The 13722-nt window shown below is 37.4% G+C and overlaps 1 protein-coding gene across 4 annotated transcripts in view; it reads left to right on the top strand.

The window, feature by feature from the left end:
- The window catches only part of SLK (STE20 like kinase), a 54138-nt gene that overhangs the window by 27269 nt on the left and 13147 nt on the right, over positions 1-13722 (top strand). For all 4 annotated transcript variants that reach the window (XM_009908138.2, XM_054163853.1, XM_054163854.1 and 1 more), the window contains exons 3-12: positions 1487-1535; positions 2275-2424; positions 4959-5031; positions 5250-5444; positions 6323-6404; positions 7393-7521; positions 9513-10928; positions 12222-12352; positions 12626-12749; positions 13024-13203. In XM_009908138.2, the coding sequence (XP_009906440.2) occupies positions 1487-1535; positions 2275-2424; positions 4959-5031; positions 5250-5444; positions 6323-6404; positions 7393-7521; positions 9513-10928; positions 12222-12352; positions 12626-12749; positions 13024-13203 (2529 nt within the window). The remainder of the gene's footprint in view (positions 1-1486; positions 1536-2274; positions 2425-4958; positions 5032-5249; positions 5445-6322; positions 6405-7392; positions 7522-9512; positions 10929-12221; positions 12353-12625; positions 12750-13023; positions 13204-13722) is intronic.

The raw sequence follows: 13722 nt of genomic DNA, 5'->3' as shown, positions 1-13722 counted from the left end.
TTTGTCTGATGTGAGTGCAGAGTAAAATGATATTGTATAAACTAGTGGAATAGTGACAAAATTTCAGTGCCTCCAGGTCAGCGTGGAAGCAAGTTTGCATAGAGGCAGAATATGAAACTTGAGTGGATAGGCTTCATTGTCAGACTAAACATAGAAGTAAATAGTTTGAGAATAAAATTGTAGTCATGTAATTACAGAAATGCAGGGGCACAAAAGTGACAGAAGGAAGGCTGTAATGATGTGGTAAGCAAACAGAATTTAGTGGAAGAGAAAGAAGAGAAGAATGGTAGTTGGACATAAGATACACATTTGCTGTCCAGTTTTAGGAGCACAGTTTCTTTACCAAAGAAACCTTTGTCAGATCAAACAGCAAACTTTATAGAAAGAAATTCTTTGTTTGCATTTTGTCACATGCAGCTTACTTGGCAGCCGATGTGTGGAAGCATGTAAATGGAATAATGGTCTTAAGGATTTACAAAGAGTTGCATTATTTAATACACTTGTTAATACCATTGTTGTGAAGCTCAATTAAAGTAGTAATTTGAAGTAGTATGTAACATAACTGGTGTATATGTAAGTGTTATGATCAGAGGTATAACTTGGGGTTTCCTGTTTTGTGGGCAATTGATACCTGGTTTTTAAAATAACTCCAAAGGTTAAAACTTAGGATATTATTTCTCAGAATAGTGACTGTTGAGATTCTGACAAGAAATACTCTTTATTTGTCAGTCTGAAAATTGTAGTTAAGTGGTTAAAGTTCAAATTAAAGAAGAAAAAACATGTAAGGAAGAGTGGGCTATAGATCTTATATGACCTTTCCTGTTTATTGCTCTCCTCATTCCCTTTGTCTGCCCTCTTTCTCTTCTGTGTGTGTTCTTTCTGTCCTATGTGTCAGCATGGTTCGTGCCCCAAAATAGTTGCAGTTCATTTTTGTTTCAGATGGAAGCTGAGAACTGGAGATGGAGTTGTTCTTGTATTATTAGATTCTGGGTTCAATGGTCAAAATTTAATGAAGACAGCTGAATTTAATAATTTTCTGTAACTTTTAAGAGTGTATTTCCATATTTTCATCTCATCTGAAACAACATAGGAGACAATCTGTTACTGGAAAATCATGTCGCTCTCAGAGAGATTGTAGGATAGCAATAAATCTTAATAATCAAGAAATTAGTTTCCATGGATTACGTAAATCACATTACAATGAGTCAGATTCAAGCTGACTGTTGTATAAATTTTATTATGCAGTTTTACATCTGGATTAAAGCCTTTGAGGATCCCCAAGCATTTTTCAAATCATGTGCTTGAGCAAGAGAGCTCTGCTTTTAGCTGGGTAACAGCTAAAGGATAGTGCAGAGGATAGTGAAATAATTTATTAAGGCCCAATAGTTTGAAACTGTGGTCTCCTAGTAATGCTCCCTCTAATTAATGGTTCAGTTCATCACAACTGTTTAACTTGTAATTTGTGTATTCTTTTGTTTACATGCAGATCCTGATCGAATTTTGTGCAGGTGGAGCAGTAGATGCAGTCATGTTGGGTAAATAAGTTGTTTCAAATAAGAAATTTAAGAACATCTTAAATTGATATATTGGAAGACTTGTTTTACATGTCTATTGTTTTGAAAGGCAAATCTTTATGTAAGTCGTGTGCTGTGTGTGTTGAATGTCGGGGGTTAAATTAGCATTTGCAGCTATATCTATGGACATTATAATATCTCAAGTTAGAGTAGTTTTCTCTCATTCTTAAAGTGTTTATTTTCTTTTCAAAACACACTTTGTGTTCACTTACAGAATCAAGATCAGTGAGTTCTTCTGATATGCTTATGGAGCTCTCTGGTTTTTATAATCTCTGTGAGCCCTCATTCTTCCTCTCCCCCTGCCATCTTCCAAATTACATTATGATATTTTTTTTAATATAAATTTTACCTTAATGTTAGATTATTATTTTTTTCTATGCTTATTCCTCAGATTAGGTAAATACTAATACCAGTAAGTAAAGGATTTCTTTAACATGTCTGTGTGCCACAAAAAACCACCAATTTCTAAACTATACAGCTTTTTCACAGTGCAGATAGGCAGGTATGTATAGTTATAATGAGGAGGGTTTGGGTACAAGGGATGAAATTTTTACTGAAAGGAACTAATAGTTTAAGATAGAAGTTTTTCTGACATGTGACGTTCAGAATCTGTCAGGTTAATGCATTTTCACATCTACTTCTATACTGATTGCTATGCACACAAAAATGCTGTGTTTATTTCTGTCTCTTCCTCTTGTAGAGCTTGAAAGGCCATTAACAGAGCCACAGATCAAAGTGGTGTGCAGGCAGACACTGGAAGCATTGAACTACTTGCATGAAAATAAGATCATCCACAGAGATCTAAAAGCTGGCAATATTCTTTTCACGTTAGACGGAGACATTAAACTAGGTAAGCATGTTGCATATAAAGGTCTTTCCCACAACTCTGCATAATCTTATCATTGTGTTTTCCTTAGGCTGTAGTTTGGTAGGGTTCAGTATTTATTCATGTAAATATGAATATAACAATGAGAGGATTTTTTAGATGCAAGTGGTTTCCTACGATGAAGAAAGGAAAAACAAACAAACAAAAGCTCAAGTAAACATCCTAACTGTTCTTGGCACATCTTCCAGACTCCAAAGGCAGCAGGCGTGGGAGTTGTATCATCAATATCTGTACTGGTTTGCACAAAGTGACATACTGGTCCTACCCTTTCTTAGGCTAAACTTCTAATTTATACTTATCTTTGCTGTGGTACCATCAGAACTTCCCTTTGGAGTTTTTTAGTCTAGAAAATGAACATCTTTCACTACCACCAAAAAGCAGCACCTAGTAGTGTTGTTTCTTCCGTTGTCGAGAGAGCGAGAAGTAACAATCTTAATTACTCAACTTAGTTTTTCCATGCATTTTTCATTGTTCATTACACTGAAATTACGACAGAACAGTCTACAAGAAAATTAACACTACCTTGCTCTTATTGGTTCCAAAATTTTTATCTGAGTTTGATCAGTCATCCACATTTTCCCTCTGATGTGGTAGGGAATCCATGAAGATTCCTCCATGAACTGACAGAGGACTCCTAGTAGTGAATAGCATCCCTTTGTTCAGACGGGAAAAGATAGGAATTGTCTGGATCTGCTTTGTTCAGTGCTTCATCAGGGGCAAATGTGTATTAAGCTGTCAGCCTTTTTGATGGCTTTACCAGTGTCAAAGTTCCATGACACAGCAGCTTGCATTCAGGGTTCTCTTTTTCTGCAAATGTTCTTTGTACTCCTATGGATGCAAATTACACAGAAGGTAAAGGTAAGGAGAATCAGAAGATCACAGTGACAAGGGCTCTGAATTCCCAGCCATGCTACAGATTTTCTTTTTAAATGTGAACAAGACAAATTCACAATTGTATCTTCTGCCTAACTCACGTTGATCACAGTGTCTCTGCAAGGTGTAGTGCCTAATCTCTGTTAAGAATATTTAAGGACCTGCTTTGCTACATCGATGAATTAAGTTTATCTGTGCCTTTTGCATGGATTCTCTTGCACAAGATTCTTTCTTGTAGAAGTAATACTTGCACGTGCCTGTCTCTTAATGTGTGAAGTATGGATTAACCTCGCCGTTCTGGCTTTTCTTGAAAGCCTGCAGATTTAGTGATGGACTCAGTATCACAGGCCTTAGTTATACATGTAATAGAAGTACTCTATCAGTTTCTTAATACCGCTGTGAAAGAAAGCATTGCAAGAGTCTGGTGGTCAGAGAGAGAATCATTTGTTTCTATTCACTTTATTTGCCTCACATGACCTGGCTCCTCCTCACACAGAACTATTTTAGGAGGCTGTCAGGCTTAGCTGATACACAGAACTGTGCAGGCTGCCAAGACGCTGCTTCCACTTCAGACAACAGGGAGATTTCTTCCACACATACATTTTGTGATGTATTCAGTTTGCTAATTAAATCTTTAAAAAGGGTTGCTTTACTTTTGGAAAGTGTGCAGCATCCCTTGAACGAGCATTTTACTCCTTTTAAACTCTTTTGATTTTTTTACACACAGAAATGGATGATTCCTTGTGGCAAATATGTGAACAGCAAATAAATGTCCTTCATTGACTACTTTTTTATGTATAAAGATTTGAGTTTTATTATTCCACTATCTGTAGTCCCTCAGATTTTTAGATGTTGCATTTGAACAAATAGCTCTTGTAGTCTTTTTATACCACAGAACATTAGGCTTCTCAAGCATTGAGCCTATCAAGTAATTTTGTCCAGATTAAGCACAGCAATAAGGCTGTTCTGTCCCTTTGCTCTAATCTCTACATCTTCATTAAGAAAGTTACCTCTCTAATAACCATATAACTCTTATTTAAATGTTTTGGGGGTGAGAAATGTAGTGCTTTATAGACAGGTAATGTTAGTTGCAAAGATAAAGGTGATTTATGGTTGAATGTTACATTAGAGGTGCATATGCAAGCTTTCAGACATTTACTGTAAAGTGAAAAGTCTTGTGGAAAGAAACTCATCAGATAAAAGGAAAATGGAGATTTATGAGAATTTGAATCCTGAAACTAAAAATTGAATGAAATATTGAATTAAAAGAGAGATAATGGCATGTCTCAGGAATACAACCTTCACAAGCTCAAGAGGTTAGTTTCTAATTGAAATAACTTAACCCACTTACTCCTCCAGTAAATACCAGCATTGCTGATGTTCCCACATCGCTCAGCGATCGCATGACGTTTCAGCGACGGAGCACACCATTTAGTCAGCATCCTTTATTAAAAGTGCTGTAGAGCCTTGGCACTCCGTTCTCAAAAGACAAATGTTTTCATCTCACTTTGAAGTTTTAATGCCTGTAGAATGTTTATGCTGCAACATTTAACAATTTAAAAGACAGTTGTAAAAATTAATGTTTTCCACCACCCCGTTAATAGCATTTTACTCTTTGCTTTAAGCGGATTTTGGAGTATCAGCTAAGAACACAAGAACAATACAAAGAAGAGATTCTTTTATTGGTACACCATATTGGTAAGTGCACAGTTTTGCTGACTTTTGAGTATGGACTAATGTGTTAATGTTACCTTTGCTGTTAATATTACAGGCTTGGTACCGTATCATGTAAATGTATTACGTGAGAGTAAGATGTGCTTCTTAAAATGCTTCAGTAAATTTAGCTATCTAAAGCCTTTTCCAGAACAGATACAGAGTACATTTGCTAATCTGTTACTTCATTATTCTCTTTGCAGGATGGCTCCAGAAGTAGTAATGTGTGAGACCTCTAAAGACAGGCCTTATGATTACAAGGCAGATATTTGGTCTCTTGGCATTACTTTGATAGAAATGGCTCAAATAGAGCCACCTCATCACGAACTAAATCCTATGCGTGTGCTTCTGAAAATAGCAAAATCTGATCCACCTACATTAGCACAGCCTTCAAAGTGGTTAGTATTTTATTTACAACTTTCCTACCCCACTTGGTAGATTTTGTGTATAATGCATGCCAAGTTGTATATTTGCTAAACTTAGTCCATGGGCACAGACCTACAAAGTTGTATGGGACTAGCTATAAAATCAAAGTACATGTTCGGAAGATGTTTGTTTCTCCACGTATGCATGCATAGACATATCTCTTTATGTAATTTGGACTATGTATGCTCATCTTGTCATAGTTCTGTAAGACTTCTATGCTGAAATATTTTGCAGATGAGGTCTTGGGTCACAGGTTGGACTTGATGATCTTTGAGGTCTTTTCCAACCTTATTGATTCTATGATTTTGCTTCAAAATGTGTGCAAAGCAGGTTTTTACAAATGCAGTGAAAGATACGATGGTCACCCAAAAATCAGGTGAAAGGAGACTGAAGTATTTTTATACTCAGAAAACATTTTTCAAAAGCTATTATCTGGTCATTTAAATATCTTTATGTGATTCAGTTAGTGATAAAGCAGATGTAGTGATAAAGCAGTGAAAGATATGGTCACCCAAAAATCAGGTGAAAGGAGACTGAAGTATTTTTATACTCAGAAAACATTTTTCAAAAGCTACTGTCTGTTTGGTCATTTAAATATCTTTATGTGGTTCAGTTGGTGATAAAGCAGATGTGGTGTGTTGCAAATCCACAGCCAAAAGTAAACTCTTCTATTAATGGACAAATATTATGCCACGTGGGTCATTCCTGTACTATCTTGGTGGTTTGGTAAACCAATGGAAGGGCTTAGACTTGCTGTGTAGATGGATGTGAAAGCAAAAGAACATTTCACTATACACTAGTCTAATGTTAAGACAAAAGAATAACCACGACCTGTTTGCTTTTGGTGTAGGTCAGCAGACTTTAAAGATTTTCTGAAGAAATGTTTGGAGAAGAATGTGGATGCAAGGTGGAGTGCAACTCAGCTTCTACAGGTAGGAAGAGTTAGTTGTTCAGATCCATTGTTCAAAGGCCAGCATGTGTTGTATTTCTTCAGAGCAGAGCAGTATTATAAGCAACTATTTCAAATTGTTTGTTCACAGTCTGGTCTTAACATTGTTGCACTGATGATCTTCATTGGGTAAAATCTCTTGAAGTGGTACCAAGTGCAGATCAAATTCTTTGTTTCCATGTTTTGATGTAATATAACTAATTACTTTGCATAAGTATTTATACTTCGATACTTACGATGGATGAAGAAGATACTTACGTAAGTAGTCAATTGCTGACAGGTGTTTTAAAAGCTTTAGTGCTCAGCCTTCCTCTGTAATGCTGTCACTGCAGAACAGCTAAAGAGGAGTAGATGTGACTAGGTACATTTGATTCTGTTTAACGTCAGCATGCATTTACTTTATCCAGAATACATCCGGCATAAGTGGAATAGATTTAAGCAGCAGGGCCAAGCAGAGAAAGAAGATTCAGACAGTAGGAAAAGAGCAGGTAGCTGTTTCCCCTTAAAGAAAAATGCAGACTTCTGTGCTCTTGTTAGGACAAATTGTTCTAAAGCCAAAGCACATTCTTTTCTAGAAAACAATATGTCTAGATAAATCTTAGCAGAAAATCATTTAACCGTGGAACTGAAAAGAAATGAAACTCGCTTCCAGGAAAAAGAACATACTAAAAAATCTTTCTGCTTGTCTTTGGATTGTGAAGCAGGTCAGTATAAATGAATTGTCTGTATTTTTAGCAAGTTTGTTAGAATACTTTCACAGGATATTTGAATACAAATGTTTTGATTTTACAACTTCTGCAGAAAACAACTAAGTTAGGACAGTTGTGATTAATGTTGACTGTGAATCTTTGAAGGTTGAGAGAACCAAAGTAACGTTCCCCTGAAGATGTATTTCTTTCAGGTTATCCTTTTCCCTCTGCCTATAATGAAGTCAGCACCTTATATTGCACTTCTTTTTTTCTTTTCACAAGCACCCATTTGTTACTGTTACTTCAAATAAACCAATAAGAGAACTCATTGCAGAAGCTAAAGCTGAAGTTACAGAAGAAGTTGAAGATGGTAAAGATGAGGATGAAGAAGAGGAAACAGATAACTCTCTGGTCAGTTTCAAATGTCTTTTTTTTTGAGTATGCAGCTAGTTTCAGTCACTGGTTTCCTATGGAGAACTCAGTTTCTGGTGTACTACCCCACTTTTCCATCAACAACATAAACACATTCTAGCCTCATTACCAATTAAGCAGTCAGCAGTTCCAAGTTTAGCATGTTCCTATAGTCCTTGAGAATTAATAATAAAGAATATTACCTACTGCTCTGAAGAATATTGTCTGATAAAGAATATTATGTGTTTTTACTTGTATGTGTAGCATAAAAACTTAAAAATCAGATACTGATTTGTATGTAAGTTACTGTAAATGTAAATGACTAGATGAATGAAGAAATATGTACTTGTGTTCCATAAGATGCTTCAAACATTAAGCAGATCATCAAGGTATAAACTAAGTTTGTGTTTTTCTAGAATGGCTGTCAAGAGAAAAACTAAAGCAAAAAAATGCTCTAGTTTTACCAAGCCAGGATTGCATTTATGAATGTATTTCTAAAGGTGCTGAAGAATCTTACAGTGCAGATTCAGTGCATCAAGGGCAAAAACCCTGAAGATCAATCTGGCATTAGGTTGCAGAGTATACAGACAGTGTGCTTGCTGACTTCACTGGCTCAAGCAATATAAACATGGACAGTGACCAGTATGACTAGTGGCTGCTGCTGCCAGAAATGCTCAAGAAACCAAATGCATGTGCACAGGAAGCACACATCTGTTTCCTCCTTGCTATGCTAGTCACATCCCCTGGCCTTCATACCACTTTCTCTGTTCAACCCAGCAGATCGGCAAACGTGCATTCTGCAGGACGTAACCTCTGTCTCCTAAGGACTGGCCACCACTTCCAGCTGATTAGCTGCTAAGCTATCAGTCCCTATGACAGCTGGAGTGAGGTCCAGCCTGTAACTCAATTAAGTGTCTTGACACAAGCAGTAGTTTAGGAAGCTGTGAGGTAGAAGCTTTTACATTATTTGTTTGTGGTAATTTTAAAAACTGCCTGGAGATCAACGCAGCTTCCTGAACAACTGTGTGAAGAAATACTGTAAATGCACTTTTGACTTAAAAGGATTTGTTTTCTGCATGCACACAAAAACCTTGAGGTAGGAAGTGCATGATCAGACCCATGCTTGTTACAATAGCTAACGCAGTACATTCCCAGAGGCAAATCAGAGGCCTGATCTGCAAATTACAGACTTCTAACAGTAAATATAGACAGAGAGATTGATAACACATTTGCTTTGAAGAGTGACAGGGCAATTATGGTTAAAGTGATACTTTATTACTATATTCTTTCATATGTCTCTATGTAATCTGATAACATTCATTCTTGTGCCAGCAGCAGCAATTTCTACAGTTATGTAACTCTTTCTATTCTAGTTCCATATTGCCACTTAATCAGATCTCCTGGAGATTTTCACCATTTTAGGGGAGTTTCACAATGGATAAAAAAAACAGACCACAATTCTGGGGGGCATTTTTAACAAGAACACAAGGAAAGATGCTCTTCTTGGTAAAGCAGAAGAAGGTGTTAATACTGGATTTTATCAGTGCTGTGCTAACTAAAATTACACAGGTTCTTCTGTAGCCAAGCTGGCAAAAAGATGTCTTTTAAATCCAACTGTAGCTGTGAATACTGGGAACTGAACTAGTGAAAACCAAAAGCAACATGATGGGCAAAAGACTCTTGAAGATTCTGTTAAGCATCAGGTAGAAGGCTGACCATGATCCATGATCCCTTCCCCTCAATCACAGTATATTTTACTAAATTGTGAGAGATGGAGGAAGGTTCCTGTGAAAGCGTTCTGTTCAGAGCCTGTCTGCAGCTCGTGCACTTGTTCTGTGGGAATACCAAGTGAAGTACTCTTGAGATCATCTCATTCCTCTAATTCTGCCTATAAATACAGTATTTGTCTCTGCTCAGATATTCTTCAACAGAACTTTGCTTTAATTAAGTTGGAAAAATACTAAATCTTCTTTTTCCTTGAATTTGTTTAGCAGCTGCCTGCAGAGAAGCGTGCGTCCTCTGACCTTAGTATTGCCAGCTCTGAAGAGGATAAACTTTCACAGAATGCCTCTGTTTTGGAATCGCTCTCTGAGAAAACAGAAAGCAGTGCAATTGAGGACAAGGCCAGCACTATACTTCCACATGACAAAACAACTGGAGATGAATCTGAGGACACTAAATTTAAGAAACCAGCTGATAACATATGCGATGCTACTGCTGGTGATATAAAAGTGCAGAACGGTTCCGTGCCAACTGGTGGAGATGAGCATGGCAAAATTGTTCCCGAGGAAAAGGATACAGAAAGCCTGGAAAAACAACATGAAGATACAGAACCCCAGAAAGAAGGGAAAGAAACTGATGTGGTAGCAAAATCAGAAATACAGGATGAACCCAACCTGCAAATAGTGAAAGAAAATGACTTGAGAAATGAAGAGGCAGGAGATAATAAACTAAAAATAGTACCTGCAGCTGAAAATAGTCTAGAAACTGAAACAATTTCTAAGGAAACTGGTGAAAAAGAAGAGAACAGCATAGATCTCTCAGAAAATAAGGAAGAACAGGTCCCTGCAGAAAACACTACAGAGCAAAAGGAAGATAAAGCTGAAGCAGAGAAAGAGGTGATAACAGACACCGCTACAGAAACTGTGCCTAATGCTGCAGATAAAAGGGCTGATGAAGAAAAGGAACCAATAAAGCATGGAATTGACAACATTAAGGAGAGAGGTGATATTGCTGAAACACGGATCAGTGATGGGGATAAAATACCTGAGACTGTGGATAAGCCAGTGGAAAGTCAGGTTAAGCAGGTCCATGAGATAATCAGCTCTGAAGAAACTCTATCGGAAAGCCAAGATAAAGCGATCAAGGTAGACAAGAAACTGGCAGAAAGTGAAAATGAGGATATTAGTCATATAAGCAGCATGGAAGAAGCAGAAATAAAAGACTCTGGAAAAGATGAGGTAGACCAGAAGGTAATACAGAGCAAGGCTGAGGATATTTCTGGTGACGTGGTGGATAAACCGGCCGATACGGACCAACATTCAGAAGAGCGTGGAGCTGAGAATATCCAGGAGAACAACATTCAGATAGACAAGGAGCATTTGGAAATGACTTCTGATGAAATGACGAAGAATAAGCTTCAGGATACTGTCAGTGAGCACGCTGATGACTCTGAAGTCACACCAGTCCCCAGTATTAGTATTAGCACTGAAGAAAATCATGAGAAAGTCAAAACAGAGAATCGAGACAACACCGAAACTTTGCAGCAGCTAGAAGCGGAAAGTGTGAAGGAAAACGATGCGGATTCAGGCACTGGTTCTACGGCTGATAACAGCAGCATTGATTTGAACTTGTCAATTTCCAGTTTCCTTAGTAAAAACAAAGAGACAGGATCAATATCTTTGCAGGTAAGGGATAAGATATATTTTTATTCAAATCCAGTGTCAGTGTGACCCCAAAATTGTCTCCAAGTTTGAGTGTTTCAACGAAGAAAGTTATTGGGTGAGAACCTAGTATGACAGCGTGGGGTATAAAACTTTGTAGAAACTGAGGTATTCTAAATAGTGCATTCTGGCAGTGTGTTAGATTTTGTGCAGCTATGCAGCAAAACTAGAAGCTGCAGAGCTGCTAAGTATTTTCTTACTTTATTACATAATAGTGTTTTTAAACTGTGGACTAGCATGTAACGGGAAATCTAACAATCTTAAAGGTAAATATTATGAATGGTTGTAGTTCAGATTTTCAGGAAGACTAATTCAGTGCCTCACTCTGCACAGGATAACAGGACAAATCTCCTTATCATACCTGATCTTATGCTGAATTTCTATCAGTTGCATCTTCTGCCTTTCTGCTTAGATTTAGAAGGCAGGCAGTCTCCCAGGCTGCTGCTTCCTCCTAGATTGTACTATATCAATGTAGTTATGCCAGTATGAATGACCTTATTCAGAGGAAGCACATTCCAGATTATGAAATTTATTTATATCTGCATACTGTATACAATTATAGCCCTACTAGGATAGTAGCTATGTAGCTATGGGTTTGAAGAAAAAAACTTAACCAAACCAAACCTAAAACACAAACCAAAATGATAACTTGGCACAGCTGTGCTCAGCGTGACTTCAGCCTGTATGCAGGAACACAGTGGTGGAGACACAATCTCAGCTGAGGGCTCTCTTCTCTTGTAATGAAACCAGAGGAGCTCTGAGAAGCTGAGAAGTCTCCAGTTCTGTCAGCAAGACTGCCACATGGTTTTTGACTAATATAAATAAATTAAAATGGTAAATTTGCTCATTTAATTTCTTTCCAATGCAGAAGTAAGTAGGTGAGTCAATTGCTATTCTGCTTCTGCACCGGTTTTCAGAATTAAATACATTTTTTTGGTGGCTGGGGAAATTGGAGTCAAAAGCGAGCTGTAATTGCAACTGTCTTCAGCTCTTGTGAAGAAAACTGCATCAGTTCTGTTCAAGGTTTATCTGGATACTGGTTTTCTGTCTGGTAATTTAGATGATAAATGTTTATGGTTTCCCTTTGCTAGAGAAAGTTTCATTACATTAGACTCTTTCAAGTTCCCACTTGATTAATGAGGTACCTGATCAGCAAGAACTCCTGAAGTGTAGAAATATTAGAAGTAATTTAATTTTAAGGGAAAAAAGGATATCACTGAAATGAGTACAGAATAACTTGACCAATGCTTTATTCAGGAAACCAGAAGACAGAAGAAAACGTTAAAGAAAACGCGGAAGTTTGTTGTAGATGGAGTAGAAGTGAGCGTAACCACATCAAAAATAGTCACTGAGAATGACTCCAAAAGCGAAGAAATGCGGTTTCTACGGTAAGTGCTTGTCAAAGTAAACTTTACAAGGGGTTAGCAGCTAATTTTTTTTTCTCTTTGAATAAAGAAGGTGTCTAGTAATCTTAGTTCTGTAATATTTGGGAAGCAGTTTCAGTTATTTCCTTAGCAGGAAGGAATGTAAAAAGCGTTTCTTAATGAGACAATCAGTTCAAAACTAGTTTTAGTGGAGGCAGCAGATACCTTGTTCTTCTTTTGTGATTCTCCCCTCCTTTTATTTTCCCGTCAACACGAAGTGTTCTTTTTCATTATTAGACGTCAAGAGCTAAGAGAGCTGCGGCTTCTTCAGAAAGAAGAGCAGAGAGCCCAACAGCAACTCAGTAATAAGCTTTTACAGCAGCGAGAGCAGATCTACAGACGTTTTGAACAGGAAATGACAGTGAGTGTCTGGATTTTGGTGCTCTTAAAACATGACATCCTGATGGAATAGGCAGAACACTACTAGCAGAAATCAGGTGTTTCCTTTTTTGGTGGCTACATCTTAGTTTTCATTCTTACTAGCCAATAGCAATGTTTTCCATCACCGGGTGCCCTGCTTTTATGCTAGTGCTTACCCTGCTCAAACAGTTCATCATGGCTATCCCCTGCTGTGGTACACTGCACAGCATTTAGTTTCCTAAAAGAAGATGCCAAAATGTGGGTTTTTTTTACAGAGTAAAAAGCGACAGTATGACCAAGAAATAGAAAATCTGGAAAAGCAGCAGAAGCAGACAATAGAGCGCTTGGAACAGGAGCACACAAACCGCTTACGAGATGAAGCAAAACGCATCAAAGCAGAACAGGAGAAGGAATTGTCCAAATTCCAGAACATGCTGAAGAACAAGAAAAAAGAGGTAAGAGACAGTGATGGCAACATACAGAACGACAACTGTGGGCATGACAAACAGTGGAGATTAGAACTACCTGAAGCCTTCTCATGGGCTGTGGAAGGGGGGCTAGCAGTCAGTGTTATTTCTTTCGTTTTACTGCCCCAAGTGAAATACAAGCGGCTAACGGGAAGATTTAGGTAGGCCTAGAAAACATCACCAAGTTAGAAAGAAGACTTCATTTTTCACAGAATCTATACTAAAATATTTTCTTTCCAACATTAAATCCAGAAAAAGTCTTTTCTTAAAGATTGTGAAGAACGTTTGAGATTTTTACCTCAAACAAATCCAGCTTTAGCTACTTAGTAAACGCTTACCCAATTAGATTGTCAAAGGAAGGAATATGTTCTTGTTCACTACTAAGAACTACTTAAATTCCAGAGATTTTAGCTGGTTTTGATTAATTTGTTAAATTTTTTATTAAATGTGTGCTGTTGTGGTTTAGAATGTCTTTGTATGAAGTGACAGCTGTTACATGGGTGTAGT

Source organism: Dryobates pubescens, chromosome 8 (genome assembly GCF_014839835.1).
Source record: "Dryobates pubescens isolate bDryPub1 chromosome 8, bDryPub1.pri, whole genome shotgun sequence".
Classification (NCBI taxonomy): domain Eukaryota; kingdom Metazoa; phylum Chordata; class Aves; order Piciformes; family Picidae; genus Dryobates; species Dryobates pubescens.
This window is presented reverse-complemented; position numbering and strand designations above follow the sequence as displayed.